This window comes from Setaria italica, chromosome II (assembly GCF_000263155.2).
Source record: "Setaria italica strain Yugu1 chromosome II, Setaria_italica_v2.0, whole genome shotgun sequence".
Lineage (NCBI taxonomy): Eukaryota > Viridiplantae > Streptophyta > Magnoliopsida > Poales > Poaceae > Setaria > Setaria italica.
Genome location: NC_028451.1, coordinates 36,728,530 through 36,749,448, shown reverse-complemented (window position 1 = coordinate 36,749,448; position 20,919 = coordinate 36,728,530). Strand labels below are relative to the sequence as shown.

The 20,919-nt window shown below is 46.8% G+C and overlaps 3 protein-coding genes across 4 annotated transcripts; 1 reads left to right on the top strand and 2 right to left on the bottom strand.

Moving 5' to 3' along the window:
* Window positions 1-1,739: 1,739 nt before the first annotated feature.
* Window positions 1,740-4,673, top strand: LOC101772088 (nuclear transport factor 2). Its single transcript, XM_004957234.3, has 2 exons — window positions 1,740-2,208; window positions 4,325-4,673. Exons 1-2 carry the CDS (start codon window positions 1,912-1,914, stop codon window positions 4,397-4,399), a joined length of 372 nt encoding a protein of 123 aa, XP_004957291.1. The 5' UTR covers window positions 1,740-1,911; the 3' UTR covers window positions 4,400-4,673.
* Window positions 4,674-5,723: 1,050 nt separating this feature from the next.
* On the bottom strand, window positions 5,724-7,784 carry LOC101771681. Its single transcript, XM_004957233.4, has 2 exons — window positions 7,241-7,784; window positions 5,724-5,988 (listed from the first exon to the last, which is right to left on the bottom strand). The coding sequence occupies exons 1-2, from the start codon at window positions 7,611-7,613 to the stop codon at window positions 5,951-5,953; spliced, it is 411 nt and encodes a 136-aa protein (XP_004957290.1). The 5' UTR covers window positions 7,614-7,784; the 3' UTR covers window positions 5,724-5,950.
* A 5,213-nt stretch (window positions 7,785-12,997) lies between these two features.
* Window positions 12,998-19,028, bottom strand: LOC101771024 (MADS-box transcription factor 8). 2 transcript variants are annotated; one of them, XM_004957231.1, is made up of 8 exons: window positions 18,648-19,028; window positions 16,150-16,231; window positions 15,537-15,607; window positions 14,699-14,798; window positions 14,343-14,384; window positions 14,175-14,216; window positions 13,535-13,692; window positions 12,998-13,370 (listed from the first exon to the last, which is right to left on the bottom strand). In XM_004957231.1, the coding sequence occupies exons 1-8, from the start codon at window positions 18,830-18,832 to the stop codon at window positions 13,322-13,324; spliced, it is 729 nt and encodes a 242-aa protein (XP_004957288.1). In that variant the 5' UTR covers window positions 18,833-19,028; the 3' UTR covers window positions 12,998-13,321. The 2 variants fall into 2 exon arrangements, with proteins under 2 accessions (XP_004957288.1, XP_004957289.1); XM_004957232.1 differs by having other exon boundaries at window positions 16,150-16,228; window positions 18,648-19,020.
* Window positions 19,029-20,919: the final 1,891 nt, after the last annotated feature.

Genomic DNA, 20,919 nt, shown 5'->3' with positions numbered 1-20,919 from the left:
TCTTCCTCCGCCGCCCAGAGGATGCTCACCGGCGCCGCTGGCCAGGGGAACTTGGGCGGCGCGGCCAGGGGCGGCGTTGCCGCGTAGGAAGAAGGCACACCAGGGCTGGACCGTGCGTCCCTAATTGCCGGAAAGGGCCAGCGGCGGGCAAGCTTACCTAGGTGCCCTCCATGGCCGGCGGGGGAGCTCCCCAGGCACCGCAGCCGGTAGCTGGCTGATGGACTCCGGCAACTGTCCAGTGAACCCATTGTAGCCGAGGTCAAGAGCGATGAGGTTGCTCAACTTGGCGATGCGCTCGGGATCGAGCGTGCCTTGAATCTTGTTCGATGGGAGCAGCAGCCGCTGCAGCAGCTTCACATCGAAGATGTCATCGGGGAGCTCGCCGGTGAGGCTGTTGCGGACGACGTTGAGGACGTGCAGCTGCGAACAGTTGGCGAACCCCGGCGGGATGCCTCCGCCGAACGCGTTCACGGAGAGGTCAAGGACGGCGAGCAACGGGTAGCTCACGCAGAAGGATGGGATCGAACCTTCCAGGTTGTTGTTGCTGGCGTTGAGGGAGACGAGGCTCGACGTGTGGCCCCAGAACACCGATGGGAACTGCCCTACCAAGATATTGCTCGACACGTCGAGCACCTGCAATGGAAGCGAACGGCTGGTGGCGCTTGGCAGCGACAGCAAGGCCGACGGGAACACGCCGTCGAGGCTATTGCCGGAGGGGCTGTTGCTGTCGCGATCCTCGGGCTCGCACCGTCACCGCAGGAGATTTGAAAGAAGAAGGGCCATTGCAATCGTATTTGTTATTGTTGACTTGTATAGATACAGGGGACTGTTTTTGTCTGATGATTGGTGTTGAAGCAAATGGAGCAATGTATAGATGAAAGATATGGTTACTGAACACTGAATTTCGATGGCATTACAAGAATCTTGAACTGGAGAAGTTATTTTTCTTTTGCACACGGAGAAATGGTTTTTGATTTAGGAAGCATTGAACAAGATTTACGAGGTCTTTCAAGTTTCAAGTTTCGAGCGCGAGCAGAGGAAGAAAAGGGCAGGAAAGAGAAGAGACAGATATGTGGGCCTGTTCATAAAGGGTAAAATAGACTATTCACAACAAGTGCTCATATTTTTGGAGCTGAAGCACTACTACCAGCTAAACACGTGTAGCAGCTCCATATTTTTCTGGAGTTGGTGGAGTGAAGCTGGGAAAGTGTGGAGCTGGTTTTCCTGGAGTGGAGTGCTCCCAAACAAGTCCTCAGTGTTATCTTTTTTATGCGAGTTTGGATTTCATTTGATGCACTGCTAGGTTTGTTTTGAGATGAAAATAACCATCAATTTTCTCAGTTGAAACCAGTGCCGATCAGTGCTTTGGATTTCCAATGATATATCTTGTTACATATATTTTTGTGAAAAGATCTATCGCGTTACATGTGTACTTATGCTTGTGATATAGTAGTAGATTACAGAAGAAGCTGGTGAAAATGTTGTGCACTTCACTACCGCTTTAACATTCACTGGATTTTTTCTTTCTTTTCGAAAACAAATTCACTACGTTTTTTAGAGGCGTTCCTGATTTCTGAACACCTGGCACTTCTCCACAATCGTACGCCGAACAGAACATGAAAAACGGGCCGAAGGACAACCACTGGGCCCAAACTGAGAAATCCTCCTCACAGCCCATTTGGCCTACCAACAAGGTCCAATCTTCTCGGCCCGTCACTCACTCTCCAGTCTCCTGTCTCCCCACTCCTTCCGAGTTCCGACCCTCCCCCACGCCCGCCGCCACCTTCTCGACTCGACCCTCCCCTCCTTCCATTCAATTCGTCCCATTCGCCTCCGCCGCGTCCTTCCCACGCACAAGCACAAACCCCTTAAACCCTAGGCCAACCGGCGGCGAGCGGCGGAGATCACTAGATGGATCCCGACAGCGTGGCGAAGGCGTTCGTTGACCACTACTACACGACGTTCGACACCAACCGGGCGGCGCTGGTGGGGCTGTACCAGGAGGGCTCCATGCTCACCTTCGAGGGCACCAAGTTCATGGGCGCCGCCGCCATCACCGGGAAGCTCACCTCCCTCCCGTTCACCGCGTGCAAGCACCAGGTCACCACCGTGGACTGCCAGCCATCCGGCCCCGGCGGCGGCATGCTCGTCTTCGTCTCCGGCGCACTGCAGGTCGCCGAGGGCGAGCACCCTCTCAAGTTCTCCCAGGTGATCCCCTTTGGCCTGATTCATAGAATCGTAGGCGTAGCTGGATTTTCTGACACGGTTGGGACTAGATCTCTCTATGTGATGCCACATAGTCGTATTTGGATTTGTTGTACCGATTAGTTGCGCTGTTGCTCTGACCTGTCAGCTCTTATAAATAGTTTATTTGATATTTATGTTAGCTTACTTGCTAGTATTGCGGATCTAGGGCATGTCTGGGTTAGGCTATTGCTAAAGTTTAGAAGTGCTAAAATTTAGCCCATCTAAAGTTTAGCACTTGCATCCATTATCACTCATGTTTGGTAACATGGATAGAGCTAAAGTCCATCAAAAGTCACTTTCGCCCTTTTATCTCCTCACCTCCTCTCTTTCTCTCTCCCCTTTTTGTCTTTTTCACAAGCCATTAGCACCTATTAGCCGTGGATTTGGGGCGGTGTGGGGAGGAGACGAAGGCGCGGCTGGAGGGGAGGACCGGCGGGAGGGGATGGCGTTAGGTGGGGATGGCGTTGGGAGGGGAGGACCAGCGGGAGGGGATGGCGGCGGGAGGGGTTGGCGGTGGGACGGGGAGGATCGGCGGGAGGGATTGGTGGCGGGACGAGGAGGACCGGAGGGGATGGCGCGCGCTGGCTTGAGGGGACTACCGGGGGACACGTCGGTGGGAGGAGAGGATCAGCGGGAGGGGATGACCGGCGGGAGGAGATGGCGGCGGGAGGGGCGGCTGCGGGAGAAACACGCGCTGCGGGAGGGGGAAGAGGGCAACGGGGGAAATTTTGGACAGGGGGACCACTTTTAGCAAGTTTAGCCCCTTTTATCACCCCTTGGAGGTGCTAAAGGAAATGGGGGGGCTAAACTTTAGCACCCTCCCTTTAGCAACCCTGTTTGGGAACCCAGGTGCTAAATGGGGCTAAAAGTGGGGTGCTAAACCCCCTCTCCAAACAGGCCCTAATGTTTAAAGGTGCTAGGGTGCTAAACTTTAGCACTTTCACCCATTAGCCATGGGATCCAAACAGGCCCTTAGTTTAGTGGATCTCTGATCTCTCTGCGCTGGAGATCTGGTCAATGGTCATGACGTATCCAGTTGTTTGGATACGTGATTTCTTTGTTGGTCAGATTACCTCTAGTATTGACAATGTGATATGTACTTGCCAGGATTTTACATTGGTGCTCCTATGTTTGATTCGTTGTTACTTCTGCCACCAGAGCACACCATTTGTTTCTTTCTGAACCTGAAGTTGTATTTTTATTTTTGTTGACCTTCACTGTGTTGTTTCCAGTTATATATTTTTAGCATATGTTCTCTTGTTGCGGTGGAGGGGTTTGAGATATGTGCGATGGTTTGGAGTTTTCTCAATCTAGTCTGTTATTGATTTTATTTTTCTGGAGGTGCATGTCAAGAGGATGCTCTTTTCAATATGTGTTGATTCTTTTGTCATCTGTGAGACAGGCTTTGTAGGGTTCTTTTGATTCTATCTGAGTTATGTGTATTGGAACTACCTTGCATGTAGCTTTCGTATGTGTTTCCATCCTACATTTCCGAGTTCAGGGTCTTTCCCTTATGCTTAATCATGAGCTAGGGAGAAGTATAGTATGTTACGTCCTTGATGACTCTGACAAGTGATAAGTGTGGGTGCCATCGACTGAGTTAATCTGCTTACCACATCTATGTTTGGGGGTGCCAAACATCCTTTTGAGTGGTTTTAGTTTTTAAGTTTTTTTTTCCTTTCTAATTGGCATACTGCAGAATCATGTGAACATGCATATCATTCTCTGTCTTCATATTGTCTGTAATGCATGTTCTTTTGCTTGGATTGCTTAAAACTTAACTCCGTGACTGTGTTTCATCCAGTTGGCTGTGTTGATGTGCTGTGTCGGTGATTCCCTTTTAGGGGGGTATAGTAGGGGGTTGTTTGTGTTTCATGGATACCTCCATTGAATCCACACGGGCTATAGTACCTTCATTTTCTCTATTGTGTTAAGTTCTACCGAATGTTATGCTAATACTGGTTACATCATTATGTTCTATCAGAAATTATGTAGGGGTTTCATTTCGCCTCTATAACTTATTTTGGTTGACGTGCACAAACAGAGTTGGTGACATTGTAGCCTGTTTACTGTGCAGATGTTCCATTTGATGCCAGTTGGACCAGGGAACTTCTACGTGCAGAACGACATGTTCCGACTGAACTATGGTTAAGAGCCTTCGTTCGGGATTCCGCATAGTTTTCCTCCCTACCATGGAAGTCTCGTAGAATGCTTTGCAGAAACAATCTAGTTTTGTTGTTGTGTCGAACGATGTACTGCTTCAGTTTCAGCGACTTTCTGATCCATTGCAAGTAACTTCGGGTTCCAATGCCGATCATTACTTCAGAATGTCATTTTCCTTGTCTGACTTTGTTTACACTCTGGCAGTGGTGCCAGGTTTATGGTGGGCGTTGCCAATAAAGTTTTATCAGATTTATGGAATGCAAGTGGCCTTTTCTCTTCGGTACGGTAGCAGACGTTCCGTTTTGGGATTCTACCTTTGTTCTGAATCTCTAAATCATATATGCCGAGTGCGCCTGATTTTCATATCTGGATCTGGCCGAAGCCGAAGATACGAGACGGATCTGCCAGCCTGACACTGAACTCTTCGCTTCTCGCGGACTTCCTTCCCTTGCCTTGCGTTTCTTGTCTCCTTGACTCGTGCACGGCCAAGCCACACCGTTGCCGGCGGTTCCAGAGTAGCACGACCAACAAGACACGGAGACGGAGCCGGCAGCACGAGTACGGATTTCTTGCGGCGAGGCGTTGCTTCACCAGGTCGCCCTCCTCGTGCTTCCATAGCCATATATCTTTGACCCCCAACCGTTTCTATCGTCTATCGTGGGGTCTTGGCTTTCTAGCAGGTTTGTTTCGGACCTGGGCGCACCAGCGAACTGTTATCGAGCGGGCCCACTCAAACCCAACGACTCCCGTCATGGACGGTTATCTGTTGTAGCAGTCTACGCATCTGATAGACTTTTGGTGCCCTGGAAAGGAAGAAGGGGAAAGTTGGGTGGATAGGGAAGGCAAGAAAGCATTTTCAAGAAGGGTTTGTTGCGCTTGCTGGTTTTGGACAGGAGTTAGGCGATGTTAAAGTAGGAGGGACAACTGATGTGAGCGAAAACTACAGTTCTTGTTCTTTGTGCAACATCAGAAGATAAGCCAGAAAGGTGAAGGCTCACGCATTACCATTTCTGTCAAGACCGATCAGGAAAGGGCCTTTTCTTCTATTTTTTCAGTTCAGGGTTCAGTAAGTAACGGCAAACGAAGTCAATTGTTCGTGGCACTTCAGTTTTACAAGAAATGGAAATCGCAGCCACCCCTCTCAAAGTCAAACATGAGCAAAGTTGGAGCATAACAGCACGATCAGGTGAAAGACCCAGTGGAACAAACAACGTTACTGGTACGACACAAGCTCACCGAAAAGAAAAAATATATATATATATATATATATATATATATATTGAACTTCTTGTTCCGCGAAGGAACAGCATTTCTTAAACAATTATAAGCTCCACGTGATGATTAGCCCAGAGCATTCTTTCCGTATGTACAAAGAAGTATCCTCCTAGTCACAGTATAAAACCATTTCAAACTTGTTGCGGCGTTACATGGTAAAAAAGGTTCCCCAGGAAGGAAAATATAGGCTGGCAACGACAACAGTCTGATCAAACTCCCCTGCTTCTATACACCTCGGTGGGAGCTTTACTTTGTATATTTGTCTTCACATCGGCATGAATGGAGGCTTGGAAAATATATGCCCTGCATGAAGTGGACAACCGAAAGGTTGTGTTACAGCGTTGGAATTGGACAGCTAAACAAGTGAAACAGGTATAAAGTCTTTGTACAATGATAACGACGTAGGATTACCGCTAAAGGAATAAAGACAATGAAATTTCGCTCATGTGGAGTGATTCTAGATGGTAGTACCAGTTAATGAAGATGTGATTAATCTATCTGCTTTGTACAGAATAAAAAAGATACAGTATAGATTTTCACTTGTTTGAATCAAAATGCTTTTCCTAGAGATAATCGAGGTTGGCGATGACATCAAGGCTAAACAACTGTACTGATATGTCGGTCTTGTATCTCTAATATCCTGTCCCTATTGGAAATATAAGGAAGGGCGATAGTGAAATGCTGAAAGGAATAGGAAAAGGTCAAGCCCCACTTGTCTGCTGTTTTTCATCACTTTAAAGAGCCCTGGAAAGCTCTTGTTCCGCAAGATTAAGAATGCTGATGTTGTCTTCATTGCAAGCATTTTTCTTAAGTGGTTCTCCCTGTCTCCGCAATCCCATCAGCATGAATCAATATACAAAGTGGTCTACTAATTAGCAAGCAGCCAGGCAATAAAGTTCCCATTTTACCTTTTTTTTACTTCACCCCTTATTTCTCTCCTTCAATTTCATAAAGTGGGTGACACAACCACATGATGTTCCATTATCATAATTCAAAAGCTATAGTTATCATAGTCTTTCCAGATCTAACACGCAGAGCTAAAAGTCTGAAGCACACTCTGAATGAAGTTCACTAGCTTGCAGCAACAGGCAACAGCTACGACTTCCTTGATCCTTTTGCCCTTTTCTTTTGGATGGGATGGCGGGTGCTTAAATCCTAAGCCAATTTTGTTAGCCAAGCAATAAAACTGCAAAAGAAAGGTGCACTACTTTTCCAACAAACTCCTGCAGGCTGTTCACATTGTCTGGAGATCAATTAGCCATGCCCATCATATACCATCTCGAGCTAAAATCGACAGAATTATCCTATTCTCATGAAGAATCTATATTCTAGTTTCAAGCACGCAAGGAAAATGAGATGCTTCAAACTAGGGCAGAGTCCAAGCGGGGAACGCCCAATTCAGCGCATTTAGCCCTGATCAAAGCCAGCATACTCCACCAATTCCCGTATTCATTCCCAATTATGCCGAATCCTTTGGCCACCTCAATCATAAAAGGGAGGGGGACCTTTCAATCCCCCAAACATGTAAACCTAGAAAACGGGCGAGATCACGTACATGGGGAGGACGACGCCTCCTTGGGCGAGGCGGAGCACGCGGCGGCGGGCCAGAGGAGGATGGCCCTCCAGATCCCGGAGAGGTTGGTGACGAAGCCGACGAAGAGGAAGACGCAGCCGAGCCCAACGACCCAGGGCATGAGGAAGAAGCCGAGCATGAAGGTGACGGAGCCGCAGAGCATCAGCGCCATGGACGCGCCCAGCAGCATGGACGCCACCCCCGCGGGCGTCACCTGCCGCGGCAGCAGCGGCCGCGGCCCCGCCCCCGCCCCGTCCTCCGGCGACGCCCGGAGCACGGTCAGCAGGAGCGCGCAGAGCTCGTAGAGCAGCCGCGACTGGTGCGCGTCCTCCGCCGCCGTGGCCACTGGCCTCATCCCCGCCGTCCCTGGAGTCTCGGAGGGGAGGGAGGGCGAGGGGGGAGGAGGAGATCGGGGCACGCCGAAATGGGTTTGCCTCGCGTCGCGTCGCGTTTCCTTGCGGCTTTTTTTAGTTGGGTGTGCGGTTTCGTGTTGCTCAGAAGAGGAGGGAGAGGGCGAGTTGGGGAAGGCAGGCAGGGGACATGGGCGCTCTTGAAATACTAGGCCATGTTTAGTTACTCCCAACTCCCAACTTTGACACTATGTAAAAAGAAGATTCCCCATCACATCAAACTTGCGGTACATGCATGGAGTACTAAATGTAGATGAAATTAAAAACTAATTGCACAGTTTTGTTGTACTTTGCGAGACGAATCTTTTGAGCCTAATTAGTCAATATTTGGACAATAATTCACAAATACAAACGAAACGCTACAGTGTGCTACAGTGCTGTAACAGTAATTTGACACCTCCCAAATTCCCCAACTAAACAAGGCCCTAGTAGCATAGCAGGCTGGCTAGCACGGGGAATGGGCGTAGCGTCTGCAAGAGGATAATGGTGGACGGAGGATTGAATTCTTTATTGGTTGGTTGATCCCAGGAATACTGGTAGAATTGTGAGAAAACAGTCCATCTCTACATTCTTGTTCTACAAAGGAATCTGGAGTTGGGGAGAAAACAAGACAAGGTTCTGCAAATCCTGCACAAAAATCATAACTAGTGTTCTCAAATTTTGGTTGTTTCTCTTTGCGGTACAGTTCGTTTGTTGTCGACGGAGTCGTGTTTTTTTTTCTATTTGTTCGATTGTAAAATGGTCAAGGATGAATTCGCAAAAAAAAGGGTCAAGGATGCAGACATATGCATAAAGAACGATGGCGTTTACCTTATGACCGGTTTAGAGCACGTTTATAGTTCAATGGCAATATGGCATTTACCTTATGACCGCGTTTAAAGTCACTCATCTAAAATTAGCTCTAGCTGATCAAATATACTACCTAATGAACAAAATTTTATAATTCAACTAGCTAGTCATTCCCTCCGTTCTAAATTACTATTCGTTTTACTTTTTCTAGATGCATGACTTTTGCTATGTATCTAGATATAATATATATTATATCTAGGTGTATAACAAAAGGTATATATTTAGAAAAGCTAAAACGAATAGTAATTTGGGACGGAGGGAGTAGTAACTACTCTGTATCACTAGTCGCAACCATCTAACTATGCTTAGCCAATTGGGTGGAATAGGACCGATACGTACAGGCACGAACGGAAAAATATCCAGCATGCCCCTCCCCTTCTCCTCCCGCATCCCATTTAGTTCTTCGCAAGGGGATTGAAAGAGATTGAGGAGGATTTTAACTTATAGGGGATTTAATCACTCACAGTTCTCTTCGAACCGAACAAGACATTAAGTTGTTATGCGAGACAGTGCGAGGAGAGGCTGATAATAATGAGGAGATAATAGATAATATCTTAAAAAGACAACGATCTAAGCCTTCTATAATCTATAGCTCCAAACACTACCTTAGGCTAATCCCAATGTATCCCAATGCAAGGTGTCGTGTATGTTTAATGAGCGCCACGTAAGATTTCTTTCGCTAAACAGGAGTACTATTAAGAAAATAGAGAGGGGTGAAAAACATAGTTGGGCTCTCTCTTTTTTACAGGAAACTTGGGCTCAATATCTAAATAATCGAAAATCGTGTACGTATTCCAGACCTATTGTTAGATACAATATATGCAGCAATTAATTTACTTGGGTTCCTAAGAATACTGTGCATTGCGTGAGCTGTGTCCTGCTTGTATTTATACTGTATTGCAAACTTTAAGACGGTGATGAGATACGGTGCAACCGTAGGATCAAAGTTAGCGGAGGACATACATCAACCATCATTCGCAATATATATTGATTTAATAGACACGGTTGACATGTTCAATTTTTTTTATCCTTTACAATAAACTAGTAGTAAACGTGTGGCTTGCGAGGAAACCATGTGAGATGCCACCATGCTTGTGAGATGATAGTTCCCCTCCACGTTATAAATACTCGGGGCAGCGTTTTTCCTCCTCCCTCAAAATCAGCCACGAGCCCGCGCATTAATAGGGGTGCGTACACCACATGCAAAATAAAATCAGCGATCAAGATCGCATCCATGTGAAGTACTTGAAGGGAAAAAAAAAACCTTCTTTGCAAAGGGGTCATCGCACCGCACGTCGGGGTTGGGCCCGCCGTGGGGGGTGGCGGCACACGTGTTGGGGTGTGCGCGGTTGCCGGACGGACTTGTTCGCTGCCTGCGGAGACCAGTGACCGTGACTCGGCCAATGAGGCCACCGTGGCGCGCGGACGGGCGGGCGGGCGGGCGGTGCATTTCCGTCGGCCGCCAAGACGACAACAATACGCGGTGATGGTGGTGGAGGGAACGGGCCTGGGTGGAGACAAAATGACCCGGGCGGCCGGGCCAGTTTTTTATTCTTTTTGAGGAACCGGGCCTGTTTCATAATCACTGACCGTTTGTTCAGCAGCGTTGGCAGGTTTGGGCCGGCCCCTTGGGGCGGGGGTGCAGAACCCAACTGCCTGGGCCAGGCCGGCGTGAGCTTCTGGGAACATTTTTTTCGTGAATACGTAGGGAAGCTGCATATCTTTATTAAGAAGAAGGTAAAAGTTTCGTACAACGCGGGCTTTCCGAGCGCACGCACACGGCTAGAGGATGTTAGGTGATTACATGTTGGAATTTACAACCGAAAGACGCGTAAACCTAGGTACTAATACACTAGGTCGTGCGCTGCATTGCCGCTTGTAGCGGCCAACTTACAGAACAAAGGTGCTTTGCCCCTGCAGAGCACCAGTAGGCTGCCTGCTCCTGGACGTCTGTCATGAGCTGTGCTGGTTGCTTGGGGCTGCTTCTTGTGAACACTCGGTCGTTACATTGCTTCCAAACCATCCATGAAACCAACATGGATGTAGAGTCCATCCCTTTCTTCTTCGGCTTGGCGAGCCCCCTGCGCTTCTGAATCCAATCATCCACCATGCTTGTCCCCTAAACTGGCGCTTGATGAGGAATGCGCAGTAGGGAGCAGATAGCATGCCAAATTTGTTGCGTGTATGAACAGTGATTGTTTCTGCTTCCTGATCGCAAAGAGCACACGTGGTACTATCTTGGAGGCCGCGGCGATAGCGCCTAACTACAGTCCAGAGTCTGTCCTTGGTGGCGAGCCACATGAAGAAGCGAACCTTCAATGGCGCCCAGCTTTTCCAGATGAGCTTTCCGGCAGCGGAGTTGGCAGCGCCGATGAAGAACGTCCTGTAGGCGGATTTAGATGAGAAGAGGCCGGATGGTTCCCATCTCCAGCTGACCACATCCTTCGTTCCAGGTGCCAACTGAACTTGCTGCAGTTCATGCCACATCTGGATGTATTGGTGAATTGCTTTGACTGTTAGCGGTCCGATAATAGAGCGTATCCACTGTTTGTTCTGCAATGCCTCCGCTACTGTCATTCTGTTCCTCATCCTTGCTCTGATCAGACTACAAAGATCTGGCGCGATGATGCAAGGTAATGAACCGACGTTCCACCTGTTGATCCAGAATAGTGCAAGGTTGCCGTCGCCTAGCTGCATACATGTATGGATGTCTGAAATGCTTGCTGGAGCATTTTGTCATCGCCAAACTGAATCCGAAGCTGCTTCCATGGCCTGTTGTTGTCAGTTTTGCTGAGCCATAGCCATCTCGGTCGTAAGGCATACGAGGCAATTCTGAGGTCCAGTATGCCAAGCCCTCCCAGCTCAGTTGGTCTGCAGGATGCTATCCGCACCACTGAACATTGGCCTCCATGTGCAGACTGCTTCCCAGCCTAAGGAACCCTCTTCAACATTTATCGATTTCCTGAAAAACCCAGTCAGGCACCTTGAGGGAGATCAGTGTATGTGTGGAAATGGAGCTCATAACCGCTTTAACCATTGTCAATCTTCCTACTTTGTTCATGAGGGAGGCTTTCCAAGTTGGGATCGAGCTTGCCACACGATCAACCAAAGGCTGGAGATAGGATTTCCTTAATCGTCCTACTGTCAGGGGGAGCCCCAAGTACTGAATGGGGAATTCAGCTACTTTGGCCGGCAGAATGTTGGTGATTCCTTGCAGGGTTCATCTGTGCAAGCTATTGGGGCAATAAGACTTTTTTGCAAATTGGTATGCAAGCCTGAAGTGTTGTCAAAGAAATTCAGTATCTCCCTTATGGTTACCAAGTCTTGAACATTGGGTGCAACAAAAAGCATGACGTCGTCAGCATATAGAGAGCACTGCTGCTTGATTGCTGCATCTGCCGGCGTCTGGAGAACTCCGGCCTGGGTGGCTTTCTTGATGAGACGGTGGAGGACCTCCATGACAGTGATGAATAGCATGGGGACAGGGGGTCACCCTGCCGTAGTCCCCTCGCGTTCCGAATCAACTTTCCAGGGTCACCGTTGAGAAGTATCCTGGTTGTGGTTGTATAGAGGAAAGATGATATCCAGTCCCGCCATTTGATGCCAAACCTGAAAGCTTGCAAGACTTGAAGCAAGAAAGGCCAATTGACTGTATCGAATGCTTCAGAGATGTCTAATTTGATCAGTAAAGTTGCCTTCTTCTTGCGGTGCAGCGTTTTTGCGGCCATCTCAACAAACTTAAAGTTGTCGTGTATTGACCGTGCTTGGATGAACGCACTCTGATTGATATCAATTAGGCGCTGAAGTTCTGGTGCGAGCCGGTTAGCGAGCAGCTTGGCAACAAGTTTGGCAAAACTATGGATCAAGCTAATGGGCCGGTAATCCCCTGGTTGGCTGGGCTCTGGAACCTTTGGCAGGAGGGTTAACAAGGCACCATTCAGGCGGCGCAGCTGTATGCAATTGTTTCTGAAGAAGGCATTAAACGCCGCCATCACGTCATGTTTGATGACAGGCCACGCTGCTCGATAGAATTCGGCCGTGTAACCGTTTTCTATCTTCTGTTTGTTTGGGCCGCTGTTGCTTCTTGGGCCATGCAAGGTGTGGAGGAGATTGGAGAGGACACCGACGCAGAGGGAGGAGGATCAGCGGCGTTTACCATCCGATCAAGCACATCCCTGCTGGAGCTGCTATAACACTTTGATCAGAGTTGTCTTAGTTGCTTTGAATTGGATTTGCAGTATCGAGGACGTTTTCTCATATTTTGCTGAATCCCCAACAATACAATGGGAGTTACAGTATAATGCTGATCGAAATTCAGGCGCATGAGGGAATACCGTGCAAGAAAGCTACCGAGCTGCATGCATGATTTCTGTGCAAAATGTATGCTTTCCTTTTTATATGCATGATTAGGAAAGCTCAAGTCCTTGCAATATAATACATATAGCCACACACTCAATAGCACAGCACCACCACAGACAGATAGCTAAACACACATAACCTTGTACTGCAAATAGCGAAATGTACAGCCGTTACACCGTACTTGTGTGTAGGTTGTGACGTACGGCATTTATACCGGATACATTTGGACACCAATAATCAAACAGCTAGTCTTTGCGCGCTAGCTTCAACGTACGCGCGCGCTTACATATCACAAAATCACAGACATTGTTTTCCACACATCGACACACAGACAGACATAGACATATAGTATGTGACTGAAACACATTCACGATCTTGCAGTAGAATGTAACGCGACGGCGGCCGTCGCGTTTTTATTTCCTTAATTACTTCCCCATCCATTTCTTCAGGGTAGCCATGTAGGCATGAAGTTGTTCATATGCTCAGGAGCGAACCTGCAATACATGACAGAAAAACACAACAAAAATACGTACAGGATCAGACGGCAAATTGGCAATGCACAGATCAACTTCACACCTCGTGCACACAGTAGATAAGATCTAGCGAATGATAAGAATTGAAGCAACCTGCACTTCTGCAGGGTGTACATATGGCTTACCCAATCTGCAGGGTTGGCTCAGGGCCAACTTCCAGGGGATGGAAGAATCCGTTGCCAACATGTGATGGCGCCTGCTGTGGGGACTGCCGCTCGTAGCCAAGCAAGTTGGCACTGTGCTCCCACACCTGCCCGTTCACTTGGCTGCTGGTCTCCTCCAGCTGATCATTTCCTCGCAAAACAATCGCAAAAGCACATTAATAACCTTGCAATTCAGTTCACAAATAAGGGATCACGTTGACAGCAGGTGAACGATAATATGATAGTAGGTTATTGTTTTGAAAATAATATCATAGTTTAACTGCAGTGTTCCTCATGCAAAACCTGACCAAGAAACACAATACTAGCAGTGTACATGATAACAGGTTCAGTCAGGAGCAATTTGTGCATTTCTACTGATGGACATTAAACTCATTCGTAGATGACACCTGTATCTGAATAGCATATATATGGGTGTAGCTAGAGGGAGCAGATCGAGTGCTATATATACAGATCAAGTTCTTCATATGTGCCTTTAGCTCAAATCTATGACTTGAAACTTATAAGCAATATAAGATCAGAAGAATTAATGTGTATATGCAACATAAAAGGGCTAGTAATTTTTTTCGAACAATTAAAAGGGTTAGTAATAAGGGGAACATACCTTTCTTCTAAGGCACTTATTTGCTTCGCACAGCATTTGCTCCTGGAAAATGGTTAAGTGACATCATTAGTTGGAACAGTACTGTACACACGTGCTTTCCTGAGCAGAAATGAACTAAGAATATTCCTATGGCTAGTAATCATAGTCAATTGTATGTTAAGAACATACCCTTCTCTGAAGATCAGTGAGTTGATCAAGCATATGCTGTGTCTGCAAGAACAAAACTTTGATCAGCTAGCATTTTATTAGGTATATGATACTGTATCGTTCAGTCTTAAAGCTACATATACATACAAAATTCCAGGATGACATAATTAAGGAACATTAAGTGCAGAAAATATATGAGATCAACGGAAATATTGTGGACTTAAAAATACTATATATAATATGTGCACCAATTACACATCATGGCAAATTATATATGGTCACAGTTATAATCAAAGAGAACCATTTCAAAACATTTAGAATTGCGTTTATCCAAGAATATTTTACTGCTTTAGAAAATGATCTATTCAATCAATTACCCTTGTGGATCTTATGTGCCTCAAGGATGAATCAAGTTGCTTCTCAAGCTGCTCAAGATCCTTGATGCCAAGTGACCCAAGATCTTCACCGAGCAAATTCCTGTAGTTAACCAATAAACAGTTATGTACATTTTCAGCAAAGTAATACACATTAAGCTGCCTTCTTTAAACATCTTCTAGTTCTGCGGATATATGCTTTAGACCCAATGCTTTAGTTATGCAACTTATCTATGTTACGTTTTACATTAGTGAACCAAAATTGGGCAAACCCTATTCATGTACAGATATTTCTACCTAGAAAATGTAACCTATTACCTGCTGCTGACTAATAACATACACTGGAAAATTACAGTACTACCAAGTTATAGCTCTTCTGACAGAAATTATCTGCTGCTGACCAATAACATGCATCGGAAAATTACAGTACTACCATGTTATACACATTAAGCTTCCTTCTTTAGGCATCTTCTAGTTCTGCGGATATATGCTTAAGACCCCAATGCTTTAGTTATGCAACTTATCTATGTTACGTTTTACATTAGTGAACCAAAATTGGGCAAACGCTATTCATGTACAGATATTTCTACCTAGAAAATGTAACCTATTACCTGCTGCTGACTAATAACATACACTGGAAAATTACAGTACTACCAAGTTATAGCTCTTCTGACAGAAATTATCTGCTGCTGACTAATAACATGCATCGGAAAATTACAGTACTACCATGTTATAGCACTTTTTGACAGAGATTGTCCAACCACATATGTAGCAATTAGAGATTAAAGGTCACTTTACCATGGAATGAAAAAAATACCCAAGAACAGATTGATCAACTTGCCTCTGAGTCCTCTGTAAATTTTCCACCCTCGCTTTCAGTTTGAGGTACTCATTGCGACTGCTTTGGACTAACTGAAAAATATGAGGAACTTCAATTCAGTACAAAGATCTCTAAGGAAACAAGTACACATTGAGTGCTTAATTTTGAGAAAATTGTCAAAGTGGGAAGTAGGGATGCAATACATATTTTGCATTAAAAATAAACACTTCACAAGCAATGATACTTAGAAAACAAGTAAGCAGGAGGGAATCCACGACTTTCATCTCTGAAAACAACTCAATGTAATAAACTTATGTTTTCTACATCATTATAGGCATGATTATAACTAATGCTTGGCTAGTGCATGCGGCCAGACAATCAAATGACAATATTCTATGCATGAATTTATCATGATTAAGAATTGTTGTATGATGAGATATTTATTGGAACAAAATGAAGATATAGCTTCTGTAACTGTCGTATGTCTTGAACCAACAGAGCCACTATGTATTAAAGATCAACATAAATTGTTTCAGATGTAAGAGTGTTAGTATATAGCTTTTGACAAGGAAGACTAGAACACGGAGCACACATCAGAAAAACAGGTTGAGATAAATAGGAGTATCAAGCTAACCTCGTTCTCCTTGTTCTGTACTGCAGTATCTGGTCCACCATAACTAGATTTTTGGTACCTCTCAAGTGTTTTCGTGATGCTGCTACAAGTTCCAAATTGACATGGATAGTTAGCAGAGTACATAAAATATGGTGATTTGATTGAGAAGGTAAAAATGCAAATGCGACTAAGATTCTCTCAATTATAGAAGAATTTTGGTTGCACACAAAGAAAAACCAAATTAAAGCATCTAGAAGAATTTGTATTTATCTTAGTATTGATAGTTCAAGTTCATCGCAGTAATGTGCCAGTAATATATAGCACACGAGAGAAAAAAATATTATGGCTTCACCCAATGGACCCTAGAATAATCAATTATCCCTTATACCACGAGAATCTCAGTTGTTCTGCCATGTTGCAGACTTCGAGGGGAAAACTGATGCGCGGGAACAAAATCTACAGAATACGATGAGTATCTGTCAGCATAAAATACTAGAGTACTAGCTAGGCAGCAATTCTATAGTCTCTGAAGGGACATCTGATAAAGCTTTTCCTTGGAGAGTTTTACGGGCATGTCAGCATGGGTTTTCAAAACAATGACATGAAAGGACAATTCGGTGAGAGAGGTGAGGAGACACAACCAATGACAATTGAAAGCTGTCACTGATTGTACTCTTGTTATACTTCCAGGTCAATCCTAGGAATCTTGTGTACCTTTCCTTGTCCTCGAGCAACACAGACCGAGGTCTCAAAGATTGCTGTTCCGTCATACACTTCAATAATGCTAAAATTACAACTTCGAAAATGAATCAATTACCATTTTTCCTCTTAATGAAGTTAGACATGTAGATGGTTTGATGTAAAGCAAAATTATATTTACATTCAAAATTGCAATTTTTCTTTCTACAAAAATTATTAGTGGCAAAATATGATGTGCATATTTGTTGGAAAGTAACACTATCCAGTGTCTGGCACAAGAGATCCCCAGATCCTGACATGCAGCTTACAAAAACAAAACAGGTGTAGAAACTGCATACTCTGGTATCTTCTTTACATTTGCAACAGAAAGAAATTAAGGTTTTTTATTACAGATTTATGTAACTAAAAAACATAATTGCCTGCTGTTTGCTGGATCATGGAAAGTATTTACAAATTTACCAGCACCTCAGCAAAATACTTTTTAGTACCATGAAGTAACAAACCAATATGCATCTAATTGTTATCAAAGCAGCTGGACTTGGGGTAAACCCTTTCCTTTTCTTTCATTTTAACAATCATTTTTATTCTGTAGAGCCATATCAATTACAAGGTGATCCTAGGGATCCAGAGGAGGACAAATTTGGATTTGGAACAGAACGCACATGTGCCCACCAACGAAACTAACCATATTTTTTTGTGTCCATTAGTTAGAAAAAAAGAAATGCTTGTTCTGGAGCCAATGACAGATACAGTTAGCTAAAAGTTATCTAAAATTTGTTACATGCTGAAATTTATTTGTGTGCTGACTTGTTGTGATCTCAAACCATGCTAATTGGTTTTTTATTGTATGTTCGATCATTCAAACAAAGAAGAAACTGACCTACCTGTTTTAGTTGCATAAAGTATGACATGACCATAAAACCACAAAGTAAGAAAATTGCAACTGAAAAGTTTATATACACGCTAGTTTAGAATATGTTCCTTCTTTTGTCACAAAAAGAAAAGTTATCAATAGCCTTCATTTTTTATGGTAAGCTTACTAAACATACATATATATGAGACCCCTTTTTACTTTTTAGTATGAAGTGGAAACAAAAAAAATACTTTTGCAAGAGACTCTACATCAGAACAGCAGCCACTCAGATTCAAGAAACTTTTCTGTTTCCTACCAAGTCCCAAAAGATCTATGCGAATAAACTAGCGGATGCATGCATGCTACGAACCCTCATCTGAGTCCCTGCACGAACACCAGAACACGCTAACTGGCTGATGTGATGCACAAACTAATTAAGCTGTCACCAAGCGATTAAACCTTTGTCAGATGGCACAGCAAAACATGCCAAAATCTGAGCAAAAAATACCTTATTTAACCCGGATTCAAGTATCTAGCTCTCGCCCAAGCAAATATGCAGTTAATTTAACCGGGAATTCGCGCCATCTCTAGACCAATCGATGTGCTATAAACCCGGGTGCAAAACCCACCAGATCTACGAAGATCACCACACCCACAAGCCAGAGAGACACCCAAAACCCTAATTCCGGATCCGCTACAAATCCACCAAGTTTCTACTCCCAGAACCCTCGAAAACGCATCACACATGACCAGTTCAGAACCTACGAGCTTCGCCTCTCACAGATCGGCCCGGTCTCACCCAGATCCCCGCGAAACCACGCCCCTAGTTAGCTCGGGAGCCCCTTCGAAGTCCCCGCCAGCGCCCCGCGCTTCACCGGAGGCCAGATCCAGCGAGATCCAAGGACCCCCGGTACTGCCAACTCGTACACAGATGCCTGCGCGCCGTGCTGCTGGCTCGTGCGTATACCTTTGCCCGCTGCAGAACTCGAAGAGCTTGCCGCGGTTGGAGAAGATGATGAGCGCGACCTCGGCATCGCAGAGCACGGAGAGCTCGTACGCCTTCTTGAGCAGGCCGTTGCGGCGCTTGGCGAAGGTGACCTGGCGGTTGATCTTGTTCTCGATCCGCTTCAGCTCCACCCGCCCCCTCCCCATGGCTCCCAACCCTGCTTCCAGCTAGCTAGCCCCCAGCTGGCAGCTACCTCCTCCGCAGCACCCTTCCACACCACCGGAGCCGAGAGGAGCTGCTGCCGCTGCTAGCTGCTCTCCTCCAGCTCGATCGCCCCTCGCTCCACCACCGATGGAATGGAACCAAGCAAAAGCGAAAGCGGAGTAGGGGAAAGGTGAGGAGGGCGCAGGGCGAGATGGGAGGGGAGGGGGTGGGGTTAAAAGGGCGAGGCGAAAGGCGTGGTGAGTGATTAGGGCGCGGCCCCCATTGCCATTTCCGGCAAGGTGGTGGGCGACCCGGAACCCTAGAGGCAAAAGGCCAACCCCCTCCCGTCTCGTGATCGTAGTACGCCCGCACACGCCACCCTCGCATTAATCAAATTCAATTCCGCACCTCAATATCCGGCCATGTGTCAGCCACCCCCCTCTCTCTCTCTCCTCATCGCTGAGCTGCTGAATGGACCAGTGAGGAATCGACAGGTCGAGGCAGGCGAGAGAGAAAGAAAGGGAGAGAAAGGCCGTGAACTTTTCCGGATGGAACCTCGGCGTGTCGTGGTTTTGGGCAAAGGCCCCGTAGCCTAGCAGCGCACCACCACCGCTTTCCTCTTCGCCCGGGTTCCCCATGGCTCGTTTCCGGCTTCTTCCAACGAGCGTGCAGCGGCGACCGAGCCTGCGCCTATGCCGGGTTCGTTTGTGTCTCGCTCGTTGCCATAGTTCGTGTAGACAGGACGGGAGCTCTCCAGTTTGGAACTCTGGATGGGGTGAGGGGCTGCATGCTACCTCCGATCCGTTTCGCTTTTCCCTGAAAGGAGAGGAGTGTGTTGCTCCGTTTTGCTCTCGCGCCTAGGGATCTGGCGCTGTTGTTTCGGTATGCTGCGTACGCTTGCGCGTAAGATCGTGTGGAGTCCTGGACTTTATCACTTCCATATCTGTTTGGACTCTGAAAGGGTGGATCTACTTGTGCCATCTGAAGAAGCTGATCTGCTTCGGATGGGAAGCCGGGGCAGGAATCATCACTGATGTAGTAATACTAACTTGCCTAGGTTTGATCTCTCTTGCAAGATTAGTAACCACGCAGAAAATAATTATATTGGTAGGTAGCTAAAATATTGTGAGCCGACATTTTGCCCAAGGTGGCTACTAATAAGCTATGGTTCGGAGCTTTGCATGTGCTATTATTACATGGCAACCGGATAGATGAAGAGATTCTGCTACAAGTTTTCTTATTATAGTGTGTAGTTCGTGTTTTTTAAACTTACTAACTAAGGCCCTGTTTGGGAAGGGCGTGTTAAAATTTAACAGGGTGTTAAACTTTAACACCCTCAAATAAAGGTGTTAAACTTTAGTATCTTGAGGTGTTTGGATGATCTGTTAAAATTTAACATCTTAGGTTGTAATTGACAACTTTACCCCTCATCACTCCTCTCAATGGCAGCCAAATACCCCTTCTTCCTTCTTCTCCTTCCTCCTCCTTCCTTCTTCCTCCTTTCCTGCGCCTGGCGCCTCCGGCCCCACCCCTGCTCGGTCCACGCCGTGCCCGGCGCCAGCGTCGGCGTCGGCGCTGCCGGCCGCCCCGTCGGCCCCTCCCCTGCGCCTGCCGCCTCCGGCCCCGCCCCGCCGCCGGCGTCCCCTACCGCGGCGCTAGCGGCCGCGCCCGCCCGAGCCCCCAACGCCACCACCGCGCCCGCCCAAGCCCCCACCGCCACCACCTGCGCCGCCCGCCGCCCGCGCGAGGCCGCCCGCGCTGGCCGCCGCCCGCCGCCCGCGCGAGGCTGCCCGCGCGAGCCCGCCGCGTGCTGCCCAGCGCGGCATCCCGGCGCAGGAGCGGCGCGGACCGGCGGTGGCGCGCGATGGGCGGACCAGCGGCGGCGCGACGGGCGGACTGGCGGCGGTGCGCGACGTGCGGATCGGGGAAGGAAGATGAGGGCAGTGGAGGAGAGAGAAGAGGAGAGAGAGGGGGGCAACCAGGGAATAAGTGGGGAGGGGGACCACTTTTAACACCTTTAGCACATTTTAACACCCCCTCCATGTGTTTATGAAAAGAGGGGTGTTAAATTTTAACACTTCATCTTTAA